At 50.2% G+C, this 27,778-nt stretch overlaps 1 protein-coding gene across 1 annotated transcript; it reads left to right on the top strand.

The window, feature by feature from the left end:
* Positions 1-27,778, top strand: SLC22A20 (solute carrier family 22 member 20). Its single transcript, XM_003828618.5, has 10 exons — positions 1-1,025; positions 1,097-1,200; positions 4,324-4,478; positions 7,803-7,971; positions 9,285-9,408; positions 10,257-10,372; positions 19,898-20,112; positions 23,130-23,238; positions 23,406-23,609; positions 26,664-27,778. Exons 1-10 carry the CDS (start codon positions 546-548, stop codon positions 26,758-26,760), a joined length of 1,773 nt encoding a protein of 590 aa, XP_003828666.5. The 5' UTR covers positions 1-545; the 3' UTR covers positions 26,761-27,778.

Genomic DNA, 27,778 nt, shown 5'->3' on the forward strand with positions numbered 1-27,778 from the left:
CTGGTCTAGAACTCCTAACCTCAGGTGATCAGCCTGCCTTGGCCTCCCAAAGTGCCGGGATTACAGGCATGAGCCACTGCACCTGGCCTATTTGGGCATTTTAAAAGGGCTTTTTCCCAAGTGTCACCTGTGCAGCCAAGTCCCTGCTTTCTCGGGAAGTGGGGGAAGGGTAAGCAGCTGTAAACACTGCATCCCATTATTCTGAACTCTCAGCACTTAAGGCTCCAGCTGTGATTTGGAGCCTAGAGACAGGGACTGTGTCCCATGTGCCAAAGCCAGAATCGGGGCTCCCGAACATGCCTCGGTGTCCTCTGGAGGAAAGGGAAGGTGATGGTGCTCCATTCACTGCTGGGGTCCTGTCGGTGAGAGCAGTGGGCAGGGCGGCCAGACCTGCGGATATGGGTGGTAGGCTGTGACTCAGCCCTCGGGGTGAGAGATGGAGAGAGCTAGAGAAAGGGCATGGGGGAGGGGAGCCCTGCAGATGTGGGGACACCTGAACCCTCCTATGGGGTGTAACCTGAACCCTCCGACACAGGGTGCACAGGATGTCTGCAGTCCTCACCCCTGGCCTGTTCCTCCCCCTCCCAGGGCCCCTCCCGGCCTCTGTACATAAAGCCGGGGGTACTGGGCCTCAGGTCAGGCCTATGGCCATGGCCTTCACAGACCTGCTGGATGCTCTGGGTGGCATGGGCCGCTTCCAGCTCATCCACATGGCCCTGCTGCTGCTGCCCTGCGGCCTGCTGGCCTGCCACAACTTCCTGCAGAACTTCACGGCCGCTGTCCCCCCCCACCACTGCCGGGGCCCTGCCAACAACACTGAGGCCTCCACCAACGACTCGGGGGCCTGGCTGAGGGCCACCATACCCCTGGACCAGCTTGGGGCCCCTGAGCCCTGCCGGCACTTCACCAAGCCTCAGTGGGCCCTGCTGAGCCCCAACTCCTCCATCCCGGGCGCGGCCACGGAGGGCTGCAAGGACGGCTGGGTCTATAACCGCAGTGTTTTCCCGTCCACCATCGTGATGGAGGTCAGAAGGGGCTGGTGCGTGGGGGGGCTGCTGCCGAGGCCCAGTCTGAAGCGCCCATGTCTTCCCTGCAGTGGGATCTGGTGTGTGAGGCCCGCACTCTCCGAGACCTGGCGCAGTCTGTCTACATGGCCGGGGTGCTGGTGGGGGCTGCCGTGTTTGGCAGCTTGGCAGACAGGTGAGCCCGTGGGGATAAGGGCCCCAGGCACCCAGTGCGGGCCAGAAAGCCTAGGCCTCTGCATTCATTTTTCTTTGTTACAGTTGATTTGTGCATTTTAAACAGATAATACATATAGTACATTCACATGGTTTCAAATCCCGAAAGGCACAGAAGAGCCTGCCGGGGATCACCCCTTTCCTGCCTCTGCCCCTCCTTGCAGTAATCCCCAGAGGGCAGCCTGCTTTCTATGCCTTTTACCAGAGACATTTTATGATTCTATGCAGCCAAGCAAGTGGGTGTATATGTTCCATTCCCCCATTTTTCTTTTCCTATTTTGTTTTTGTTTTCTTCTTCATGTGCCCCCATTTTTTTCTTTGAGATGAGGTCTCACTATGTTGGCCAGGCTGGTCTCAAACTTCTACGGTCAAGCAGTTCTCCTGCCTCTGTCTCCCAAGTAGCTGAGGTGACAGGCCTGGTCATCCTTTTTTTGTGCAAACGCTGGCATACACCCCACGTGGTCCTGCACCCGGCTTTTTCTTAGCTTTGGAGGCCTCTCCTATTCCTTCAGAAAGAGCTGTCCCATTCCTCCTAGTCTTTACACTACATCCCACTGTATGAATGGGCCCTAACTTGTTCCCCGTTATTTTTTAGAGGTGAGGTCTCACTCTGTCACCCAGGCTGTAGGGCAGTGGTACGAACATAGCTCTCTGCAGCTTCGACCTTCTGGTCTCAAATGATCCTCCTGCTTCAGCCTCCCCAGTAGCTGGGACTACAGGCACGCACCACCACACCCAGCAAATAAAAAAAAAAATTATTTTTAGTAGAGATCGGGGGGTGGGCGGGGGGTGTCTCACTATGTTGCCCAGGCTGGTCTCGAACTCCTGGGCTCAAGCAATCCTCCTCCCTCTACCTCCTAAAGTGCTGGGATTACAGGTGTGAGCACTGCACCTAACTGACCCCTATTGACAGACGATGTGCAGCCAGCTCATGGCTCTGAAGTTGGCTCCTACGTCTCTCTCTCTGCACCTCTTTCCCCTTCCTCCTCTTCGCTCTCTCTCCCCTCTCCCTTCTCCTCTGCCCTTCTCTCAGTTCAGGTTTGGGGGGCCCTCCCGGACTCCACCCCACACTCTGGAGTGTAGATGGCTCCCTGTGCCACACACCTCAGGCCCTCATCACACCGTGTCATGATACATCCTGGTCTTTCTACATGTGAGCTTGTGTCTTATCCAGAATGTCTTGTTTGTCACCAGCCCTCAACTCAGGCCTGTCACTTAGAGGTGATTAATGATCAATGAACATTGTGTCACAATGAATGAGTGAATGAAAGAATGCATGAAGAAATGAAGAAACGAGTGAGTGAGTGAGTGAGCAGGCGAGTGAGTGGGCGAGCGAGTGAGTGGGCAGATGAGTGAGTGAGTGGACTAGTGAGTGAGTGAGTGAGCCGGTGACTGAGCGAGTGAGCGGGTGAGTGACTGAGTGAGCAGGTGGGCGAGCGAGTGAGTGGGTGGGCGAGCGAGTGAGCGGGTGAGCGAGCGAGTGGGTGGATAAGCGGGTGAGTGGGCGAGTGAGCGGGTGAGCGAGTGAGTACGTGAGCGAGTGAGTGGGCAGATGAGTGAGTGGGTGAGTGAGTGGGAGAGTGAGTGGGCGGATGAGTGAGTGGGCGAGTGAGTGGGTGGGTGAGTGAGTGGGTGGGTGGGTGAGTGGGCGGATGAGTGAGTGGGCGAGTGAGTGAGTGGATGAGTGAGTGGGTGGGTGATGAGTGGGTGATCGAGCGAGTGAGCGAGTGAGTGAGTGGATGAGTGAGTGGGTGGGTGAGTGAGTGGGTGAGCGAGCGAGTGAGCGAGTGAGTCAGTGAGTGAGTGGATGAGTGAGTGGGTGGGTGAATGGATAAGTGAGTGGGTGGGTGGGTGGGTGAGTGGATGAGTGAGTGAGTGAGTGGGTGCGTGAGTGGGTGAGCGAGCGAGTGAGCAAGTGAGTCAGTGAGTGAGTGGATGAGTGGGTGGGTGGGTGAGTGAGTGGGTGGGTGGGTGAGTGAGTGAATGGGTGGGTGAGTGAGTGAGTGGGTGGGTGAGTGAGTGGGTGGGTGAGTGGGTGGGTGAATGAGTGGGTGGGTGGGTGAGTGAGTGGGTGAGTGGGTGGGTGGGTCGGTGGGTGAGTGAGTGAGTGGATGAGTGAGTGAGTGAGTCGGTGAGTGAGTGAGTGAGTGGGTGGGTGGGTGAGTAGGTGGGTGGGTGAGTGGGTGGGTGAGTGAGTGGGTGGGTGAGTGAGTGGGTGGGTGAGTGAGTGGGTGAGTGAGCGGGTGAGCGAGTGAGTCAGTGAGTGAGTGGATGAGTGAGTGGGTGGGTGAGTGGATGGGTGAGTGGGTGGGTGGGTGAGTGAGTGGGTGGGTGGGTAGGTGAGTGAGTGGGTGAGTGGGTGGGTGAGTGAGTGGGTGGGTGAGTGGGTGGGTGAGTGAGTGGGTGGGTGGGTAAGTGAGTGAGTGGGTGGGTGGGCGAGTGAGTGAGTGGGTGGGTGAGTGAGTGGGCGAGCAAGCGAGTGGGTCATGGAGTGTGTAGAGAAGAAAAGCTGCCTCTCTTCTTGGCCTGCTTCCCTGCTGGCCAAGTTGAGGCTGTGCGCTCTGGCCCTGGACCCTCATTTGCAAACAGGGCAGATCACCCTGCCATCCTGTCCTTGGGCCCCTCTGTGGCATGGCAACCCTCTGGTCCACATAATGACTCCACCCTGGCTCCTGCTCCCACACCAGGGACTGGCCAAGGGCTCACCCGCTGTGAGTTCTGGTTCGAGGCCTCCCTCCCGCCACAGCAGTGCTCAGGTGACCTCTCCCCACCTGCCACACGCCCCTCTGGGGCTTTGCAGAATCCCTGCCTTTCCTCGAGCCTGGACTAAATCTCCTCGCCAGCTTCCTTCTACACTATGTCCCTCTGTCTGTGACCAACCTCTGCCACGAAGCCTGGGTCCCAGCAGTTTCAAGTTTCTGTTTTGGAGGGGTGGCTTTCGCGGGGTACCCCATCTTCCCCGGGACTGCCTTGATAATCCCCTGCTTGGGTGAAAGGGGCAGGTGTGGGCTGCCCATTTGTTCCTTGGGGGATGCTGCTGCTGCCTCCCAAAACCCTAATGCCTGTGACCATTCTCTGGACTCAGGCTGGGCCGCAAGGGCCCCCTGGTCTGGTCCTACCTGCAGCTGGCAGCTTCGGGGGCCGCCACAGCGTATTTCAGCTCCTTCAGTGCCTACTGCGTCTTCCGGTTCCTGATGGGCATGACCTTCTCTGGCATCATCCTCAACTCCCTCTCCCTGGGTGAGTCCAGCCGAGGAGAGGCCAGGAAGGGCGGGGGCTCCTGAAAGAGCAGGGCGGGGGCGGGGGGACAGGGGAGTGGCAATGTCGAGGGTCATCGGACATTTTTCTCATGTTGTTTTGTTGGGATTCTCATCCAGCAACCTCAACTCAAAGCCTCCCGCCAGAGTTCTGGACCTGGGGGACCTGGGCTCCCGGGTAGTGGTGGCCCCGCTGGCTGTGGGTGGGGAGTCCCTGGATGGCCTTTCCCAGATCTGGGCTTTAGTGTACTCATCTGTAAATTGAGAGGGTTAGGTTTATTTTATTTGTGAATTAGCCAACAATAACCACTTACTAAGCACCTATTGTCTCCAGGCTTAGTGTGGGGACACAGAGGCCACTGGGACACAGGAGAGGAGTGAGCCATGATGGTCCTCAGGGCAGCAGCCAGCCCTGAAATTGTATGACTCTACAAAGGCTGGTGATTCCTCAGCTTCATGGTGGAGACCTGGCTCCTGGATGCCAGCTTGGAGTGTTGCGCCCCCAAGTGATAAGTGGCAGGCTCAGTCCTCACTCTAGGCTGGTTCTGGGCAGCCCCTGGGTGGTCCTAGGAGAAAGCATCACGGGGCAGAAGGAAGCCCACCCAGGACACAGGCCTGCCACCTACCTATGCTTCATTTTAACTACTTAGCTTGCTCCTGGGGACACCACTGGGCACGGAAACTGCTGCCACCATCAGCTGTGCAAAGACAGGATGGATCTTTTATATCAGGGGTCAGGAAGAAATCTTGGGACCAGAGAACCAGGACGCACCAGGCCAGCACACCTGACCTCCCCTCCCTCTCCCAGCACACAGCGGGATCTCAGCCAATCCCAGCCTACACAGCTCACTCTGCAGGGTGGGCATCCAGCCATGGCTTGAAACAGGTGTCTGAGGTCCACCTCGTGCTGGAATGGGCTTTAACACCTACACAGACACATACAGACACACACAGACACATACAGACACACACACACACACGCATCAGAGACTGCCCAGCCTCTTAACACTTCCTGAGGCTGGAGAGGCCGGGCACTGTCTGGGGACATCTCCGCCTGTAAAGACGACTTTGTAGAGATTCCATCGAGTGCCCTGGAGCTCCCACCACAGGCCATGCCCTGCCTCGGGTCACACCGCACAAGTGTGGTGACCCTCCATACATATATGCCTCCCCTCATGTTTGTTCCTGCGCACACTGTTCTGTATCTTGATTCTTTCACTTAACCAAGCTGTCACTGGTCCACTGCCTGATAGAGAGCCTCCTAGTGCCAGGAGAGGCTCTAGAGGTTGCAGTGAACACAGCCCTGCTCCTTGGAGTCCATGTTCTAGCGAGGCGAGATATCACCAGCACGCATAACGAATCGTATAGTATGTTCGAAGACAGTAAGTGCTACAGAGGAAAACCAAAGCCTGGAAAGGGGATAAGAATGGCCGGGTTGGCCAGGCGCAGTGGCTCATGCCTGTAATCTCAGCACTTTGGGAGGCCAAGGCGGGCAGATCGCCTGAGGTCAGGAGTTTGAGACCAGCCTGGCCAACATGGTGAAACCCTGTCTCTACTACAAATACAATTAGCCCGAGCGTGGTGGCGGGCGCCTGTAATCCCAGCTACTCGGGAGGCTGAGGCAAGAGAATTGCTTGACCCGGGAGGTGGAGGTTGCTGTGAGCCGAGATCGCACCACTGCACTCCAGCCTGGGTGATGGAGTGAGATTCTGCCTCAACAAAACAAACAAACAAAAAATCCCACAAAGAATGGCCAGGTTGGAGGGGAGGGGTCTGCAGTTTTAATTAGCGTGGTTTGGGAAAGACTCACTGAAAAGGGGTCATTTTGAGCAAAACTGGAAGGAGTTGAGGGAATGAGCCCTGCAGGTTTCTGGGGTAGAACATTCCAGGCAGAGGGAACTGCCAGGCAGAGGCCCTGCAGGGGAAAGTGTGCCCAGGGTGAAGAGCAAGGAGGGCCCTGTGGCTGAAGCAGAGTTGGGAGGTGGGCGACAGGTGAGGTCGGGGAGGGCAGTTCTGCAGGACCCTGTGTCCAGCGTTCTAGGACTTCGGCTTTGTCTCTGAATGAGACAAGAGCCACCAGAGGATTTTGACCAGGGAGAGACCTGATCTGATTTAGGATTTGAGATCTGATAAGATCTATCTGGCTGCCATGTGACACCAGGACGGAAGCAGGGAGGCCGGTTAAGGGGCTGCTGCTGTCATCAAGCAAGAGACCAGGTTGAACTGGGCCACGGTGGCAGCAGCAGAGGCAGTGAGGAGAGCTTAGATTCTGGCTTAATTCTGAAGGATTTGCTGAAGGACTGGATGCACAGGCTTCTTGCCCATTGGGAAGAAGCTTCCTCATTAATTTGTTACAGCTGCCTCGTAAGGGTGTGTCATCATTACTTAACCAGTCCCCTACAGATGGACATTCAGGTTGTTCCAAGTTTTGCTATTTATAAAAATTAGTATTTTCTGTCTTTGCATGGGGTTGAGCACCTCTGCCCATTTTCCTTTTAGCTTGTTGGCTGTTTTCTAATTGATTTGTGAAAACTCTTTCAGTATTAGGGAAATTAGTCTTTCTTTCTTCTTTCTTTCTTTTTTTATTTTTTGAGACAGAGTCTTTAGCTCTGTCGCCCAGGCTGGAGTGTAGTGGTCCAATTCATTTCAGCTCACTGCAACCTTCGCCTCCCAGGTTCAAGCGATTCTCGTGCCTCAGCCACTCGAGTAGCTGGGATTACAGGCACACACCACCATGCCCGGCTAATTTTTGTATTTTTAGTAGAGACGGGGTTTCGCCATGTTGTCCAGGCTTGTCTCAAACACCTGACTCAAGTGATCCGCCCGCCTCAGCCTCCCAACGTGCTGGGATTACAGGAGTGAGCCCCCGCGCCCAGCCCAAAATTAGTCCTTTATCTGCTAGTTAGGTTACAACTATATTTTTACATTTTTTGTTGACGTTATGGCTTGACTTACGGTGTTTTGTTTTGTTTTATTCCAATGCGGACATTTTTTATTTTTACGACTCCAAGTTTGTCAACCTCCCCGTTTATTGCCTCTGGGTTTTGTGACTTTCTTGGAAAAGCCTTTCCCTACTCTAAGATTATAAAATAATCTACCATGATTTCTTCTGGCATTGTTGTGGTTTTATTGTTTATTGAGTTCTTTGATCCACTTAGAATTTATCTGGAGTGCAGTAGGGACACCTTTGCCTGTGTCTCAGAGGGTCTCTGGAATGAGTTTAAGCGGTCAGAATCATAAGGGGGGGTGTGGTGAATTAACCACATGGGTAGCTGAATGCCACTGAATGTCACTGTTTTCTCCCCAGTTGTGGAGTGGATGCCCACACGGGGCCGGACTGTGGCGGGTATCTTGCTGGGGTATTCCTTCACCCTGGGCCAGCTCATCCTGGCTGGGGTAGCCTACCTGATTCGCCCCTGGCGTTGCCTGCAGTTTGCCATCTCTGCTCCTTTCCTGATCTTTTTCCTCTATTCTTGGTATGTCCTGAACAGAGTGGGGTGGGGGAGGGTGCACCTGTGTGGCCGAGTCTTCACCTGGCCCTGTGAGAGGTTGGGGTGTGCAGTGACCGGGGCTTGCTAGACTTGACAGGGGACACAAAGGATGGCAGGCGTTCATGGAGGCTGCAAGCTCTCAAGTCCTCACGAATGGCTACTGGGACGCTCTGGTAAAATCCCTTGCATTAGTGTGGGGCCCTGGAACATCCCAAGAGCTTTTGCCTTCATCAACTCCTTCGCATCCCTCAACACTTCATAAGTACTCTAAGTGCTTATAAAGTTATAAGAATATAACTGGGGCATATATAAGAGGGTAATGAAGCACAGCCCAGAGAGGGCCCATGACTCACACAAGGCCACACAGCTGGGGTCAGAACCAGATTCAAAACCGGGTCTGGGATAGGTGTGGTGGCTCACATCTGTAATCCCAGCACTTTGGGAGGCTGAGGTGGGCAGATCACTTGAGGTCAGGAGTTCGAGACCAGCCTGGCCAACATGGTGAAACCCCATCTCTACAAAAAAAATAATTAAATAAATAAAATAAAATTAGCCAGGCATGGTGGTGGGTGCTTGTAATCCCAGCTACTTGGGAGGCTGAGGTAGGCGAATCACTTGAATCTGGGAGGCAGAAGTTGCAGTGAGCCGAGATTGCTCCACTGTGCTCCAGCCTGGGCGACAGAGTGAGACTTGGTCCAAAAAAAAAAAAAAAAAAAAAAAAAAAGGCCGCGGGTCTGTTGAAATCCTAAGTCCTCTGTAGTTTTGTGGGTTTTTTTGTTTTTTTTTTTTTGTTTTGAGATGGAGTCTCCCTCTGTTACCCAGGCTGCAGTGCAGTGGCACGATCTCGGCTCTGCAACCTCCACCTCCCAGGTTCAAGCGATTCTCCTGTCTCAGCCTCCTCCTGAGTAGCTGTGATTACAGGCACACACCACCATGCCCGGCTAGTTGTTTTGTATTTTTAGTAGAGATGGGGTTTCATTATGTTGGCCAGGCTGGTCTCAAACTCCTGACCTCAGGTGATCCACCCTCCTGGGCCTCCCAAAGTGCTGGGATTACAGGCGTGAGCCACCGTGCCTGGCCAAGTCCTCTGTAGTCTTTAAATACTGTTCAGTGAGTCTCTGTATGATGTACCGCAAAAAAAGGGAAGCTGGCATGGCCCCCAGACTTCCTGATGCTACAGACAGGAGGACAGGTCATCTTTTTTGGGTCTGAAAGAAGGTGGACAAGGGGGTATTGGGTTTGGGGAATAGAATGAGCTCTACCCAGCCCCAGATCCTTCTTCCTCCTCTTGGTCCCAGGTGGCTTCCAGAGTCATCCCGCTGGCTCCTCCTGCATGGCAAGTCCCAGTTAGCTGTACAGAATCTGCAGAAGGTGGCTGCAATGAACGGCAGGAAGGAGGAAGGGGAAAGGCTGACCAAGGAGGTAAGCGAGCTGGGAGGAAGGAAGGGTGGGAACAGTCTTCAGTCTTGCTGGCAACCTCCAGTTGTACTAGAATTTAGCAACTTCCTAGGACTCACGTGCCATCCAGGTGTAGACATTGGGAATAAACAGGACAGGCAGAGTTCTCATGTGCGAAAGATGTTGTTTAGGTATTGAATGATTGTGTGATTTAGGATAAATAATTTAACTGCTTTGCTCATCAGTCAATCTACCTTTGTAATTAGGAAATAACCCTATTAACCTTGACATCCAGTTGAAATTTTAATAAAATAATAAACTAAAATTATTAAAATAGCAACCACACAGTAAAATTACTGGGGAATCAATAACAAAAGCACCATTATAAATACCATTTATTATAAGATAGTTACCATTTATTATCAATAAGCGTCATTTCTCAAGCCCCATGCCGGGCACTAGGCTGAGAGCTTTATGTATGTAATCTCATTTCATGTCTCATTTTTGACAAAGAGGAAATTGAAGTGGGGACAGGACGGGTAACTTGCCTGAGAACACACAGTAGGAAGTGGCAGAACCACTTGGAACCCCTGCTCTTATCTGACTCAATCTCTGAGTCTATACCAGGAATGGGGTGGGAGGCCCTCCAGAACCGCAGAACCTCAGTAGTGTTGGAGTTTGTGTTGGAGCTTCTCAACACCCTGGAAACAGCCCCTCAAGTGCCATCAGTCCTTGGACGGAGCGGAGACAAGGGCCAGCCACCTCACCAAAGACCTCAACCCCAGCTCTCCTCCACACAGACGAAGGGGTTCCCAGCAGGGATGTGGGGTCCGAGCTCCCTCGCTTTCCCTGAGCAGACTCTTCTTACCTAGGTGGTGAGCTCCTACATCCAAAGCGAGTTTGCAAGTGTCCGCACCTCCAACTCAATCTTGGACCTCTTCCGAACCCCGGCCATCCGCAAGGTCACATGCTGTCTCATGGTGATTTGGTAGGTGACAGGCTCATGCCCAAGACTTTCACCTGAGGCAGGGGCATGCTCTCTGCCCCCACTGAAAAACTCTGTTCTGAAATACTCTTAATGCAATGAGCAGGTGAGCCGTGTGAACTCAATCTCTTCCCACACCCTTTTTCCAGCACTCGGCCTCTGCTGGATGCTGAGATGTGGTGACAGATGAGATATCATGCTAACCCAGGAACCCCACTTCTGGGCAGTGGGTCTCACCTGGGTGGGAGGACTATTGGAATCACCAAGGCAGCTTTTCCAGAATGTAATTTGTCCCATCCTGATATGCCCTTTGGGCTGGCTCTCTAGTGGATTCTGGGAAGTGTCGCACTCTGGAAAAAACACTTCTGGATCCAGGAGGGGATAGACAGGAAAATCGTAATTTTCATGCAGTGAGACAAGTATCCTAACAGCATTTCTGCTAGCTGGAGCTGCTGACGGCTTCAGGCAGGAGATAGCATTTAGACTGGTTTTAAAAGATGGTTAATTGGCTGGGTGCGGTGGCTCACGCCTGTAATCCCAGCACTTTGGGAGGCCGAGGTGGGCGGATCACGAGGTCAGGAGATTGAGACCATCCTGGCTAACATGGTGAAACCCCGTCTTTACCAAAAATACAAAAAATTAGCCGGGCATGGTGGCAGGCACCTGTAGTCCCAGCTACTCGGGAGGCTGAGGCAGGAGAATGGCGTCAACCCAGGAGGCGGAGCTTGCAGTGAGCCGAGATCATGCCATTGCACTCCAGCCTGGGCGACAGAGCAAGACTCTGTCTCAAAAAAAAAAAAAAAAAAAAAAAGATGGTTAATCAAGTTTGCAAGGTGGGCAGGAAGGAATACCTAACAGGTTCACAGGCATGAAGATGTGAAATGGACAAAAATACAAAGGCAGCCCATATGCAGTAGCACCACCAGCTGGAAGCTGACAAATCCTAAGGGGAAGGGCTGATAAAAAACAACCGTGTTGATTGCATTCCACTGGATTTCCTGCACATTTAAATAATTGGTATTGATACTTATGAAGCAGGGAGTGCAGGCAATGAATTACTATCTCCTTCCTTCCTTCCTTCCTCTCTCTCTTTCTTTCCTTCTCTCCTTCCTTCCCCCCTCCCCTCCCCTCCCCTCTCCTCTCCTTTCTTTCCACGGAGTCTCCCTCTGTCTTCAGGCTGGAGTGCAATGGTGGGATCTCGGCTCACTGCAACCTCTGCCTCCCGGGCTCAGGTGATTCTTCTGCTTCAGTCTCCCAAGTAGCTAGGACTACAGGCACACGCCACCAAACCCAGCTAATTTTTGTATTTTTAGTAGAGACGGGAAACTATCTGTTTTCTGTAGCAGACTGGGGAGTCTCTTTTAGTAGATATCAGCTGGGCTCTGAGGCCAGACTATCCAAGTGACCTGAGCAAGTCAGGGAGCCCAGCCTCCTGGGGCCTCTTTCCTACTTCTGTAAGGTCCTTGTGAGGATCCAGAGTTAAGACATGAGGCCAGCCTGGGTGACTCATGTGTGTAATCCCGGCACTACGGGAAGCAGAGGCGGGAGGATTGTTTGAGCCCAGGAGTTCCAGACCAGCCTGGTCAACATAGGGAGACGCCCACTAGCCGGGGGTGGAGGGGTATACCTGTGGTTCCAGCTACTTGGGACGCTGAGGTGGGAGAATTGCTTGAGCCCAGGAGTTTGAGGCTGCAGTGCCCTGTGATTGCACCACTGCACTCCAGCCTAGCTGACAGAGCAAGATCCCATCTCAAAAAAACAAAAACAAAAACCAGTTAAAGCACATAAAGCACTTAAACCACAGGTTGCCCCCTGGGAAGCTCTGGGGTATAGAGTCTTTCCTCCGGTTTGGATTTGGGGCTGTGACCCCTGTGTACTGGGAAGATGGGACGGCCCCCAACTCTGGGAGGCTGTGAGGCCTTCTGTCCCCAACAGCGTGGCAGGCAGCGCAGTTCCGGCTCTGGGGAGCAAGGGGGCTCCTGCGAACCAGAGTCCAGGAATGGGCGTCTTCCTGCGGTAGCCCCCGCCGGCCTGGGCTTGCCCTTCGTCCACCTTCCTCTTTCCGCAAGGGAGAAACAGATCCTGAGTTCAAAATTCCAGAGCTGAAAGTCCTCTCTTGGATCCTTCTGGAAACAGTAAGCAAAAGCCCGTTTTTGTTGAGAAAGTGACTCGGCAGCCATCCGGAGCTCTCTGCCTGCAGGTGGGGCCATTCTCCCGTGGAGCCGACCCGACCCGCTCAAAGCTGCCCCGGGAACCGCAGGTTTGGTTCGCGCACGCCGGGACTTACCAACCGCACCCGGAAAATCGGGGCCATGTCCAAATGTTTCGCTTCGCTGCCGGCAGGGAGCCGCGCCGGGCTCGCTTCTGGGATCAACTGCACAGTCCTGGCTTTGGGGAGCGGGAGGCGGTGAGCCTGCCCGCCCCCCCACCCCTTCCTCACCAGTGTGTCTGGGGTGAGGTGGGGATGGGGAGTCCTGGGGTTCGAAAAAGGATGGGGGAGGAGAAAGAGGAAGTGTTAGGAACTGGTGAACTTTCACAAACTTCCACAAACCCTATTGTAAATGCCTTCAATTAACTGGGATTTTTTTCTTTACTGGTTGATTGATTTGATTAAGACAAGGTCTTGCTCGGGCACCCAGGCTGCAGTGCAGTGGCACAATCATAGCTCACTGCGGCCTCGACCTCCCAGGCTCAAACGATCCTCCCACCTCAGCCTCTGTAGTAGCTAGGACTACAGGTGCCTGCCACCAAGCCCGGGCTAATTTTTAAAAATAGAGATGGGGTGGGGGCTTGCAATGTCGCCCAGGCTGGTCTAGAACTCCTGGACTGAAGCGATCCTCCCCCTTGGTCTCCCAAAGGGCTGGAATAACAGGGTTGAGCCACCTTGTGGTTTTTTTCTAAATTCTGAGAAGCATGCATACTCATAGTTAAAAACATTTTTTCCCCAAACAATCCAGAAACAGGCAGTGTAGTTCATTGGTTAAGAAGCAGGACTCGAACGTACTCCTTCGGTTTGAATCTCAGCTCTGCCACTTACTGGCTTTGTGATCCTTGACAAGTTACTTAACCGCTCTGTGCCTCAGTTTCTCCATTTGTAACATGGGCATCATAATAGAACCTACCACATAAGGCTGTTGTGAAAATTAGTCTGTAAAGCAGGTAGAACAGTGCCTGAATATGAGTTGTTTTCTGTTATCAGGTACATAAGTGCATGTCCCTCTCAACCTACTCTCCCTTCCACCTCTGAACATCTCCCATCTCCCATTTCTGTCAGGCATGAATTTGTATCCTTGCAGCTCTTAGTACATACATGACACCCACATACTTACACACACACACACACACACACACGTTCTTATAGAAATGGATTTAATAGGGGCTGGGTGCGGTGGCTCATGCCTGTAATCCCAGCACTTTGGGAGGCCGAGGTGGGCGGATCACTTGAGTCAGGAGTTCGAGACCAGCCTGTCCAACATGGTGAAACTCCGTCTCTACTGAAAATATAAAAATTAGCCAGGTGTGGTGGCACGCACCTGTAGTCCCAACTACTCAGGAGGCTGAGGCAGGCGAATCACTTGAACCCAGGAGACAGAGGCTGCAGTGAGCCAAGATCTCGCCACTGTACTCCAGCCTGGGCAACAGAGCGAGACAGAGTGTCTCAAGAGAAAAAAAAAAAAAAAAAAGGATTAATACTCTACCTCTTCTGCTTTTGTTTTTTTAATAACTTAATCACATCTGTAAAAACTTTTACAACATTACATGTAACCAGCTTCTGGCATGTGATAGCTTTGCAATAAATATTTGATGAGTGAATGAACCAATGAGTGAATGAATGAATTTTAGAATATTGTGAGCCACAGAATTATAAGATGAAAAGGAATCTTAGAGAATGTCTGGTCCATTCTCCCTGCCACTGCCAATCTCGCCTGAGTGGCAATGCTGGCTGGTCGTGGTCCAGTCTCTCTGGGAAGACTCCGTTTCTAGAGCTCACATTCTCAGGAGCCTTTCCCCCTTCTTTCCTCCTAGGTGAGCAGACATGTTAACAAGCAAAAGAACTGAATGTAAAACTGGTGGTTTTTGACTGAGTGTCCCTCAAATTTCTCAATGGCCACTTTATTTTTTGTGAATGTTATAGTCTTATATTGCTTATAACAAATCACCATAATTTAGTGGCTTAAAATAACACCCATTTATGAGCTTACAATTCTGCAGGCCAGAAGTGCCAGCTGGGTTCTCTGCTCAGGCTCTTAGGAGGCTGAAACGAAGCCTCCTTTCTGGAGGCTCTGGGGAAGAATTCACAGCCAAGTTCATTTCAATTGTTGGTTCGATTTAACTGCTTGCAGCTGTAGGATTTATGTCTCCATTTCCTCACAGGCTGTTCATAAAAGCCACCTACATTCCTGGCTAAGTGGCCTCCTCCACCTCAAAGGAATATCTTCCTCATATCAAATCTCTCCCATGCTTTGAATCTCCAACTCCCAGTCTTTGACCTCTAGACCCAGATTTAAATCTCATGTTATTAGATCAGGCCCTCCCAGAAAAATCTCTGTTTTAAAGTTAAGTGATTTGGGACCTTAATTACATCTGCAAAATCCTTTCACAACACCTAGATTAGTGTTTGAATAACTGGGAGAAGGTTTGTGTACACCCGGGCCAGGAATTTGATGGACCATCTTGGAGTTCTTCTTCCCACATACAGGTTTATTTGTTTTTTTGTTTTTGTTTTTGTTTTTGTTTTTTCAAGGCAGAGTCTCGCTCTGTCACCCAGGCTGGAGTGCAGTAGTGCCATCTCAGCTCACCGCAACCTCTGTCTCCTGTGTTCAAGCAATTCTCCTGCCTCAGCCTCCTGAGTAGCTGGGACTACAGGTATGTGCCACTATGCCCAGCTAGTTTTTGTATTTTTAGTAGAGACGGGTTTTCTCTATGTGGGCCAGGCTGGTCTCGAACTCCTGACCTGAAGGGATCTGTCTGCCTCAGCCTTCCAAAATGCTGGGATTACAGGCATGAGCCACCGCACGTGGCCCACATTTACTTTTTATTGAAGTATAACACACATGCAAAAATGCACAAGGCTCAGCTTGACAAATTCTCACAAACTGTACACACCCATTAATCAACGCACTGGTCAAGAAACAGAACATGATCAGCCTCCAGAAACCCCGTCCCCCCATGTCTTCTTCAGTCATTACCCTCCCCTATGGGAATCACTATCCTTATTTCTAATGCCACAGATTACATTAGCCTGTTTTTGGGCTTTATATAACTTGAGCTACATAGTTTTTGTAATTTATACCGTTTGTGAGATGCACTCATGTTGTCATATGTAATTTAGTTCGTTCTTTCTTCGTGTATAACAATCCATGGTACGAATATACTACTTGTGGTAGACAGAATAATGACCCCCAAAGATGTTTGAATCTTTATAGCTTTTCTGTAAATATATATTTATTACAAAATAAAAATTATTTTTAAAAAGCAAGGTATGCAGTAGAATAAGATACTTGCAGAAACCAATATCCAACAAAAAACCATATCCAGAAAATATATCTACGTCTATATATAATGTATATATATTACTAGAAATCAATAAGTAACATTCGTCCCCATCCTAATCCCTGGAATCTATAAATATGTTACCTTCTATGGCAAAAGGGACTTTGCAGATGTAACTAAAGATCTTGAAGGAGGATTACCCTGGATCATCTGAGTGGGCCCAGTACAATCACAAGGGTCCCTACAAGTGGAAGAAGAAGGTCAGAGTGAGAGAGAGACCTTTGGAGATGCTGTGTGCTGCTGGCTTTGAAGACAGAGGAAGGAGCCACAAGTCAAGGAATGCAGGCAGCCTCTAGAAGCTGGCAAAGGCAAGCAAACAGATTCTCCCATGGAGTCTTCAGAAGGAACACAGCCCTGCCCACACTCTGACATTAGCTCAGTAACACACGTTAGGCTTCTTACTTCCAGAAGTGTAAGATAATACATTTGTGTTGTTCTATGGCACTAAATTTGTGGTAATCTGTTACAGCAGCAATTGGAAACTAATACAGAAACTTTACCAATTTTTTTTTTTCTGAGATGGAGTCTCGCCCTGTTGCCCAGGCTGGAGTGCAGTGGCACGATCTCAGCTCACTGCAACCTCCTCCGCCTCCTGGGTTCAAGCAATTCTCTGCCTCAGCCTCCCGAGTAGCTGGGACTACAGGCGCGTGCCACCACGCCTGGCTAATTTTTTGTATTTTTAGTAGAGACAGGATGGTCTCAATCTCCTGACCTTGTGATCCGCAGATCTCGGCCTCCTAAAGTGCTGGGATTACAGTCGTGAGCCACCGCGCCCAGTCTACCTATTTTATTGCTGAAGAACATTGGGCTCTTCCCAGGTTGGGCTGTTACAAATACTGCTGCTATAAATATTCTTGTACATTTCTCTTGGTGAAAAAACACACTTGTCTGTCCTTCCTTCCTTCCATCCTTCCTTCCTTCCTTTCCTTCCTTCCTTTCCTTCCTTCCTTTCTTTCTTTCTTTCTCTCTTTCTTTCTTTCCTTAAATATGGAGACAGGATCTCACTATGTTGCCCAGGCTGGTCTCAAATTCCTAAGCTCAAGCAATCCTCCCACTTCAGCCTCCCAAAGTGCTGGGATTACAGATGTGAGCCACTGCACTGGGCCCACGCTTGCATTTCTGTCAGATACATACCTAGGATTGGAACTGCTGGATCATAAAGTATGGGTGTGGTTCTCTGTAATAGAAGCAAGCAGTTTTCCAAAGTGGTTATACCAATTCACACCCTCATTAGAAGCATATGAGTTCAACTTGTTCCACATCCCTAGTAACACTTGGTATTGTCTGTAATGTAATTTTAGCCATTATAGTGAGTGTGTAGTGATACTGTACTGTGATTTCCAATTTGCACTTCTCTGATGTCTAAGGAATGTAAAAATATTTGCATGAACTTATTGGTATTTTGGATGGCTTTTTTTAATGAAACGCTTATCCAAGACTTCTGCCAATGTTTCTACAGGGTTATCTTTTTTCTTATCGCCTTACATAAGAATTTTTTTTTTCTTGGCCAGGCGCAGTGGCTCATGCCTGTAATCCCAGCACTTTGGGAGGCTGAGATGGGCAGATAACTTGAGGTCAGGAGTTTGAGACCAGCCTGGTCGATGCAGTAAAACCCCATCTCTACTAAAAATACAAAATTAGCTGGGCGTGGTGGTGTGCGCCTGTAATCCCGGCAACTTGGAAAGCTGAGACAGGAGAATTGCTTGAACCTGGGAGGCAGAGGTTGCAGTGAGCTGAGATCGCGCCACTGCACTCCAGCCTGGGCAAAAAGAGTGAGACTCCTTCTCAAAAATATATATATACATTTTATATATATATACACACATTATATATATACATTATATATATACACACACACATATAAACATGTATATATTTTTTTCTGGATAAAATTTATTTTCTGGATATTGGTTTTCTTAAATATATTCTGTTAGCTTACCTTCATAAAATTTTGGAATAAATGTATATTTATTCTTCTATAAATGTATAATTATAGAAAAGTTGCAAAGATAGTACAGAGAGTTCCTGTATCCACTTCATCCAGTTTCCCCTCATATTATCATCTTAAATTACATTAGTACATTTGTCAAAAGTAATAATTTAAGATTGGTAATTTACTATTAACTAAACTAGAGATTTATTTGGATTTCACCAGCTGGTATATCCCATTACATTTAGTTATTATGTCTTCTTGGTCTCCTTTGATCTGTGACTGTTTCTTAGTCTTTCCTTATTTGTCATGACCTTGACAGTTTTGAAAAGTATTGGTCAGGTATTTTGTAGAATGTCCCTCAATTTGAATTTTTTTTTTCTTTTTTACCCACGTTGGAGTGCAATGGCATGATCTTGGCTCACTGCAACCTCCGTGTCCCGGGTTCAAGGGATTCTCCTGCCTCAGCCTCCCAAGTAGCTGGGATTACAGGCATATGCCACCACACCTGGCTAATTTTTGCATTTTTAGTAGAGATGGGGTTTCACCATGTTGGTCAGGCTGGTTTTGAACTCCTGACCTCAGGTGATCCACTGGCCTGGCCTCCCAAAGTTCTGGGATTACAGGCATGAGCCACTGCACCTGGCCTCAATTTGGATTTGTCTGATGGTTCTCTCATGACTAAACTGGGATTGTGGATTTGGGAAAGGAGAACCATGGAGGTGATATGACCTTCTCATCATATCATATATCATATCATATCATATCATATCATATGAGGGCATATGTGATGTCAACATGACTGATTACTGGTGATTTTGAAGTTAATCCCTTAGTTAAGGTAGTGTCTACCAGGTTTCTCCACTGTAAAGTTAATAAATGTTCTCTTTCCATATTCTTGTTTTACTTTTCAATTTTAATCTATTTATTTATTTTGAGACCAGGTTATGAGACTGGCGAATTTTTGTACTTTTGGTAGAAATGGGGTTTCACCATGTTGCCAAGGCTAGTCTTGAACTCCTGGGCTGAAGCAATCCACCCACCTCAGCCTCCCAAAGTGCTGGGATTAAAAGTATGAGCCACCATGAGCAGCCTCTTTCCATATACTATTATTTGAAAGTGAGTCCAGTCCACACTCAAGGGGAGGGAAACTAAGTTTCATCTCCTGAAGGAATGGATTTTTGTTTGTTTGTTTGTTTGTTTTGTTTTGTTTTGTTTTGTTTGAGATGGAGTCTCCCTCTATTGCCCAGGCTGGAGTGCAGTGGCGCGATCTCGGCTCGCTGCAACCTCCGCCTCCCAGGTTCAAGCAATTCTCTGCCTCAGCCTCCTGAGTAGCTGAGATTACAGGCGCCTGGCTAATTTTTGTATTTTTAGTAGAGACGGGGTTTCACCAACTTGGCCAGGCTGGTCTTGAACTCCTGACCTCATGATCCACCCGCCTTGGCCTCCCAAAGTGCTTCGATTACAGGCATGAGTCACCGCGCCCAGCCTAGGAGTGGAGTATTTACACACATTGTTTGGAGTTCTTCTTTAAGAAAGACTTATTTATGAAATCATTTATTTATATAGGCTCATGTGTAACCATGTAGTTTATACTTTGAGTTATAATTCAACAATGTTTTTCCTTTATTTAGTAGATACTACATTCTTTACCTTATTTCCCAAATTGCTCCAGCTTTGGCCATTGGGAGCTCTTCCACATTGGCTCCTGTGTCCTTTGACCTTCCTCCATCTTCTTCTCTTTTTATTTTTTAGCACTGCCTTAATTTCGGCGCTGAGGTGGGTACTGCAGAGAAAAGCAAACACTCCAGAACCCATGCATTGGATCCAGGAGTGGGTGGTGGAAAGGGATGTGGAGGGAGGTGTCTGAGCTCTAATACTAAAGACAGAGACTTAGGAGACCGGGAAGGGATGTTTATGGAAAGTCAGGGAATTTTACCTCCCCGAGGAGAGGAATCCTGTGTCATCCACCTTTGTGTCCCCTCCCCTGGGCTCACAACAGTGAACCATGGGGTGAACAAGGACCATTCCACTGCCTCTCCCAGGTTCTCCAACTCTGTGGCTTACTATGGCCTGGCCATGGACCTGCAGAAGTTTGGGCTCAGCCTATACCTGGTGCAGGCCCTGTTTGGAATCATCGACATCCCGGCCATGCTGGTGGCCACCGCCACCATGATTTACGTGGGCCGCCGGGCCACGGTGGCCTCCTTCCTCATCCTGGCCGGGCTCATGGTGATCGCCAACATGTTTGTGCCAGAAGGTGAGTCACCCACTTCTGCCCTTGCTGCACACCAAGAACTGGGAGCCTCTGGAGTCTGGTAGACAACAAATTTCACATGGCAGCAAGGCTGAAGGGTATGTCTCCAGATCTGAAAAGAAAGCAACTGTTAGGCTGGGCACGGTGGCTCACGCCTGTAATCCCAGCACTTTGGGAGGCCAAGGCGGGCAAATCACCTGAGGTTAGGAGTTCGAGACCAGCCTGGCCAACATGGTGAAACCCCGTCTCTACAGAAAATACAAAAAAATTAGCTGGGCATGGTGGTGTGCACCTGTAATCCCAGCTAATTGGGAGGCTGAGGCAGAAGAATCACTTGAACCCAGGAGACGGAGGCTGCAGTGAGCCAAGATCGTGCCACTGTACTCCAGCCTGGGAGACAGAGTGAGACTCAAAGAAAAAAAAAAAAAAAGAAAAAGAAAGCGACTGTTGATTACTAGAGTTTGTATTAAGCACTTAGTGCCCAGTGGCAATTAGTGGCAGGTGGAGGTCTTGAGCCTTGGCCCTCAGAGCTTCTACTGTGTGGCCAGGGAGGTTAGACAGGTGCACCTAAGCAGCTGGAGAGCACAGGGGCTGGCTCGGTGTGGCCAGCAGTGTGTGTGGCCCCCCGAAATCTGAGCAGGCAGCATGTCCAAGGGTTGAGAAGTTAGGATTCAAACCTCAGCTGGACTGGCCCTGGAACAGTGGTTTGCAAACCTGACTAAAATGACCTTCTCCTGGAGCACTTTGAAAACTCCCAGGGCCCAGGTGCTCCATGCCAGCGCCCTGGGAATCTCAAGGAGTGGAACTCAACCCTCAGTATTTTACAAACTGTCCAGTGAGTCCAGCAAGACGCCAGGGTTGAATAGCAGCGACATAGAGCATGGGCCAAACCATGTGCCCATTGTGACTGCAGCCTTGGCCGTGGGCAGGTTGTCCAACTTCTCTGTGCCTTAGTTCTTCACCTGTAAAATGGATAAATGTTATTACTGGTGTCTTGACCTATTTCATTCCAATCTTTTTTCCTATTTATAGATTTGTATTCAGCATAGTTGAGATATTTTATATTTTTATACATACAAAAATATAAATAGGATACATACATATATATGTATATATGTGCATGTGTACATATATATATATATAGTGCCCTTATTTCATTATATGTTGAAACATACACATTCTTTTCCATGTTAGCACAAATGTTTCATGGACCTGATTTTTTTTTTTTTTGAGATGAAGTCTCATTTGTCGCCCAGGCTGGAGTGCTGTGGTGCTCACTGCAACCTCTGCCTCCTAGGTTCAAGTGATTCCCCTGCCTTAGCCTGCAGAGTAGCTGGGATTAGAGATGCGTGCCATCATGCCCAGCTAATTTTTGTATTTTTAGTACAGACGGGGTTTCATCATTTTGGCCAGGGTGGTCTCAAACTCGTGACCTCAAGTGATCTGCTCACCTTGGCCTCCTAAAGTGCTGGGATTACAGGCATGAGCCACTGTGCCTGGCCTCATGGACCTGATTTTTTATTACTATGTGATCTTTCCCTCCTTCCCTCCCTCCCTCCCTCCCTCCCTCCTTCCCTTCCTCCCTTCTGCCTTTCCTCCCTCCCTCCTTTTCTTCCTTCCTTTCTTTTTCTTTCTTTTCTTTCTTTTTTAAGACAGAGTCTCACTCTGTGGCTCAGGCTGGAGTACAGTGGCACAATCATGGCTCACTGCAGCCTCGACCTCCCAGGCTCAAGCAATCCTCCCACCTTAGCCTCCTGAGTAGCTGGGACTACCGGTGCATTCCACCACACCTGGCTAATTTTTTGTATTTTTTGTGTAGACACAGGGTTTTGCCATGTTGCCTAGTCTGGTCTCAAACTCCTGGGCTCAAGCGATCTGCCTGCCTTGGTCTCCCAAAGTGCTGGGGTTATAGACGAGAGCCACTGCACCCAGCCTAGATAATATTTCATCTAGATTGATGTTTCTAACTCTGGCCTCACAATAGAATCTCTTGGGGACCTTTAAAAAATACCCAAATTTGAGCCCATCCCCAGTAGGTCTTGCTAGAGTGGATATTGAGTAAGACCCAGGTGTGAGTGTTTTATAAAATCTCCCCACCTGATTCCAATGTGCAGCCAGTGCTGCCACCCAGCCAGAGAAGGCACCATCATTTCCTTGACTGCTGTCCTAATGTTGGATGTTTGAATAGGGGTTTTGCTACTTATAAACAACAGCGGGAGAAGCATATTGAAAATGAGGACAATGGGCCGGGCGCGGTGGCTCATGCCTGTAATCTCAGTACTTTGGGAAGCCAAGGCAGGTGGATCACCTGAGGTCAGGAGTTCGAGACCAGCCTGGACAACATGGTGAAACCCTGTCTCTACTAAAAATACAAAAATTAGCTGGGCGCGGTGGTGCACACCTATAATCCCAGCTACTCAGGAGGCTGAGGCAGGAGAATTGCTTGAACCTAGGAGGCAGAGATTGCAGTGAGCCAAGATTGTGCCACTGCACTCCAGCCTCAGTGACAGAGAGACTCTGTCTCAAAAAAAAAAAAAAGAAAGAAAGAAAATGAAGGCAATGGCAAACATTTAATGGGCACTTTGCACCCCTGGCATTGTGTCCAGCTTACGCCAACCCCGTGAAGCAGGTGCTGCTATTTTCCTCATTTTACAGATGAGGACAGGGAGGTGCAGAGTGGGTAAGAAACACTGACCTAGGTCAGCCAGTGGGGTGAGAGCTGCGATTTGAACCCAGGCCTGACTCTAAAGCACCTGCCTACCCAGCAGGACTTGGTGACAGATGCAAATAAAGGAGCAAGGAGGGAGAAGTCAGAGAAGGGCAGTCAGGGGACTCCTGGGTCCTAGGAACAGTTGGGAAGGGGAGGTGGTAGAAATCCTGGTTCTCCTCTGGGTTCTGAGTGGGCTCTGCCTCTTCCCCCACCTCGCCCTATCCCCTCCTGAGGCTCCACCCCTCTCCACTACACCCTGGGCCTCCCTCTCCTCCCCTCCTCCTCAGCTGCACCCTACTCCCCTGTCTAGGCATGCAGATCCTGCGCACAGCCCAGGCAGCGCTGGGCAAAGGCTGCCTGGCCAGCTCCTTCATCTGTGTGTACCTGTTTACCGGCGAGCTGTACCCCACGGAGATCAGGTGGGTGCATGGGGGGAGATGCTGCAGGTTGAGACCTGTTGGGCTCACCGAGGCAGGACCCCTGGTCCCTCCTGCCCTGTCCTCTGACACTCAGGGCGTGGCCCTCTTGGGCCCCTAGGGGTGCAGGTTGCTGCACTGACCCATCCACATCCACACACCTCCCACAGGCAGATGGGGATGGGCTTTGCCTCTGTCCACGCCCACCTCGGGGGCCTGGCGGCGCCCCTGGTTACCACACTTGGGGAATACAGCACCATCCTGCCAACCGTGAGCTTTGGGGCCACCGCAATCCTGGCTGGGCTGGCCGTCTGCTTCCTGACCGAGACTCGCAACATGCCCCTGGTGGAGACCATCGCAGCCATGGAGAGGAGGTGAGGGGCCTCCAGCACCAAGAGGCCGAAAGTTACAGGAAATAACTGGGGGCAAATGGGGTGCCCTCCCCACTCCTGCATATTGGAAACGTCCTGGCCGGATGCACCAGAGCTGTGAGATGCCTCCCCTACCTCCATCTACACTGGCTTAGCTTTCCCCAAGAACAGACCCAATCACGAAGGTAGAAAAGAATAAACCGTGAACCAGGAAACACGTGGGTTGGAAGTGAGACGTGGCAGAGAAGTGGGGAGAGGAGAGCGGGGGAAAGTGAAGCAAAGACAGCCTCCCATGGTTGCTGTGCAGGCTTCAAATTTGGTTCTGGGCTTCCTCACAACAGAAAGGGAGACCCCATTCATGGCTGCTCTTGGAAAGGAAAACGAATACCAGTCCCTCAGGAGAGTGAAGCTTTCCTTAGCATTTAGCACTAGGAGAGGTTTCTCTTCACTGCTTGGCCCCCCACCCCTCTTTTTTTTTTTTTTTTTTAAGATCATCTTGGCTTCAAGTGTGGGTCTCATTAGAAAGGTCACTAAGGTGACAGCAATGTCCTGGACAATGTTTCTAAAACAAACTCAAGAGGGGACTTGATCTGGCTGCTTCTTGCAGCATTTCTCAGCAACAGTGGGCTCAGGGAAGACCCTTAGTTTGCGGGAATGGTGACAGGAACAGTAGCCGCGCCCGTCTGTAACCCTCTCTGAAGGTCAGCTTGATCCCAAAGGTGGACCCATCTGTACCCAGTGGCCTGTATAGGTGCTGTGTTTGCAACCCTGAAATAACTCCCATAAACATTCCATCTCTAACCTGAGCCATGGGCCAAGGCTGCACTGCAAGAGATCAAGGATATATTCTTTGGCAAGTCCTATCATTTCTTTTCTTTTTTCTTTTTTTTTTTTTTGAGACGGAGTCTCACTCTGTCACCCAGGCTGGAGTGCGGTGGTGCGATCGTGACTCACTGCAACCTCCGCCTCCCGGGTTCAAGTGATTCTCCTGCCTCAGCCTCCCGAGTAGCAGGGATTACAGGCGCCCGCCACCATGCCCAGCTAATTTTTGTATTTTTAGTAGAGATGGGGTTTCACCATCTTGGCCAGGCTGGTCTTTAACTCCTGACCTTGTGATCCACCTGCCTCGGCCTCCCAAAGTGCTGGGATTACAGGCGTGAGCCACGGCGCCCAGCCCAAGTCCTATCATTTCTGCCTCCAGAATAGACTTAAATCTGTCATTCTCTCTCCAGCCCTGTGTCCATGGCCCTATATCAAGCCACCATTGTCTCTTGTCTGGACAACTACGAGAGCCTCATATCTTCCCCTGTCCCTGTCCACTTTATTCCCTGCAGGCCAAGTGGGGGAGGACAGTCTTCATCTGGGTGCTGAGCAGGGCTTGGAGAGGATGAGGGTATGGGAGGCGGAGTGTTAAAGTGCATGTATGGGCCAGGTGCAGTGGCTCACACCTGTAATCCCAGCACTTTGGGAGACTGAGGTGGGTGGATCACCTAAGGTCAGGAGTTTGAGACCAGCCTGGCCAACATGGCGAAACCCTGTCTCCATTAAAAATACAAAATTAGCCAGGTGTGGTGGTGGGTGCCTGTAATCCCAGCTACTTAGGAGGCTGGGGCAGGAGAATCGTTTGAACCCGGGAGGTGGAGGTTGCAGTGAGCCGAGATCGCACCACTGCACTCCAGCCTGGGCGACAGAGCAAGACTCCATCTCAGTGGGGTTGGGGTGGGGGAGTGGGAAGATTAAGCCAATCGACTAAAATATTATAAATAGAAGAGTTAAAAAGCAAGGATAGAAACATTGATAAAACAGTATGAATGCTGGAAAAAATCCAAAAATGGAAACAGCTTAAAGTAGACAGGAGAAATGGGCAAGATATGAAACGATTAAAACAAGAGGATAACAGCCCAGGCGCGGTGGCTCACACCTGTAATCCCAGCACTTTGGGAGGCAGAGGCAGGTGGATCATGAGGTCAGGAGTTCGAGACCAACCTAGCCAACATAGTGAAACCCTGTCTCTACTAAAAATACAAAAATTAGCCAGGCATGGTGGCACGCCTGTAGTCCCAGCTACTCAGGAGGCTGAGGCAGGAGAATCGCTTGAACCCAGGAGGCAGAGGTTGCAGTGAGCCAAGATCGCACCACTGTACTCCAGCTTGGGCGACAGAGCAAGACTTCGTCTCAAAAAAAAAAAAAAAAAGAGGATTAAAAAAACTAAGATAATTCTGTGGGAAAACAGTTATCAGTGTCCACAATACAAAAATAAAAATAAATGGAAGGAATTAGAACATAAATCATTTCAAAGACTAGAGGGTTCTTTTTTAAGGCGATAGGCCAGGCATGGTGGCTCATACCTGTAATCCCAGCACGTTGAGAGGTTGAGGCGGAAGGATTGCTTGAGCTCCGGAGTTCAAGACCAGCCTGGGCAACATAGCAAGACCCCCATTTCTACCCCCCCCCCCATCAAAAAAGGCAAAATTGGATCTTGTCAAATGATAGAAAGCCAGTGGGGTAGCCTCGGGCTATTTGGGACTGAGGGGGCCTCAAAGTCCAGGCAAGCCCCCCACCACCCTCAACCTCCCCTGACTTCTTCAAGAGCCAACCAGGGCAGGGCAGGAGTGGCTCAGAGCCCTAATCTTTGTCCCTCCCTGCCTCCTGGGGTGGGAGAAGAAGGGTGCTAATAGTGCCCAGTCCCTGGGGGTGTCTGCTGGCCCCTGTTCTCCAGCCAAGTGACCTCGGGCACGTGTCCACCCTCTAGGTCCTCATCTGTAAGACTCTTTGTTGAACTTCTTGACCCTGCAGCTCTCCCAAGTCTGTTTCCAGACAGGCCAGCCTCTGCCAGCTGCAAGACCCCAGGGATAGAGCAAGGAGGGAGCTGGAGGGACAATAGGAGGGTGGCCACCAGGGTGCCCAAGAGAATCTGGAGGAGGGGCCACTGCAGCATCCACCTCCCTTCTGGCTTCAGGAGGGTGGAGCTGCACCCTGTGCATATGGCACCATCCTCCCCATGACATGCACACCACCTGCCCCTCACCACTGCCTTCTGCCTTTTCATTTCTATAGGGTCAAAGAAGGCTCTTCCAAGAAACATGTAGAACAGAAGAGTGAAGAAATTTCTCTTCAGCAGCTGAGAGCATTTCCCCTCAAAGAAACCATCTAAGCTGCCTGGAACCTGGTGCTTGCTAGCAGCACCTGAGCCAATGTCCAGACGGCCCCCTGGGGGCTTCTCCCGGGAGCCCCTGGGGACACTGGTGCTGAACTGGAGGAAAGGTCGCTGAAAACATCATGGCTCCTATAGACAGCCACCCACAAGCCAGGGCTGCTTGGAGGGAAACCCCACCAGAAACAGCCAATCTGTGTTACAAATGCATAGAAAGCCAGGAGAAGCCAGTCCCAGGGACCAAAGGAGAGACTGTTTTCCTTTCCCATCCCCAATCTGCCCCTTAAAATGTCTCTGTATTAGTCCATTCTTGCACTCCTATAAAGAACTACCTGAGACTGGGTCATTTACAAGGAAAAGAGGTTTAATTGACTCACAGTTCTGCAGATTGTACAGGAAGCATGGCTGGGAGGCCTCAGGAAACTTACAATCATTGCAGAAGGCAAAGAGGAAGCAAGCATGTCTTCACATGGCTGGCAGGAGAGAGAGAAAGTGAAGGGGAAGGTGCCGCACACTTTACAACAGCCAGATCTCGTGAGAACTCTTTATCACAGGACAGCACTAGGGGGGTGGTGCCAAACCATTAGAAACCATCCGCAGTATCCAAGCACCTCGCACTAGGCCCCACCTCCAACACCGGGGATTACAATTAAACATGAGATTTGGGTGGGGACACAGAGCCAAATCATATCACTGTTTATTCTTGTTCCACCTGAGAATGCTGTGTCTTTGCAGGGTTAGGGTGATATCTCTGCCAAAGGGTTGTCCCTGGAATAGCCCCACTTATCCTTGAGAAACGTGGAGAACTCATTCTATTCCACTCACCCGGAAAGAGTAAATAGTCTTCTGCCTTATAGGATTAAAGCTCTTTCCCCCGTGTGTGTGTGTCTTACCTCCTTGACAGGAAAATGTCTCCATAGCAGGCATTCTTGCCTACCTTTGTAGCTCCAGCAGCCCCTCATAGTGGCCTTGCAGAAGCTGCATGTTTAATAAATAGTTGATGAAGAAATGATCAAAA

This window comes from Pan paniscus, chromosome 9 (genome assembly GCF_029289425.2).
Source record: "Pan paniscus chromosome 9, NHGRI_mPanPan1-v2.0_pri, whole genome shotgun sequence".
Lineage (NCBI taxonomy): Eukaryota > Metazoa > Chordata > Mammalia > Primates > Hominidae > Pan > Pan paniscus.

Bases quoted from the DNA above. Each gene is read 5' to 3' on its own strand.
- SLC22A20 (XM_003828618.5), top strand. From the start codon at position 546: ATGTCTGCAGTCCTCACCCCTGGCCTGTTCCTCCCCCTCCCAGGGCCC. The intron at 1,201-4,323 runs GTGAGCCCGTGG...CTCTGGACTCAG, and splicing joins TTTGGCAGCTTGGCAGACAG to GCTGGGCCGCAAGGGCCCCC. The intron at 23,610-26,663 runs GTGAGGGGCCTC...TCATTTCTATAG, and splicing joins ATCGCAGCCATGGAGAGGAG to GGTCAAAGAAGGCTCTTCCA.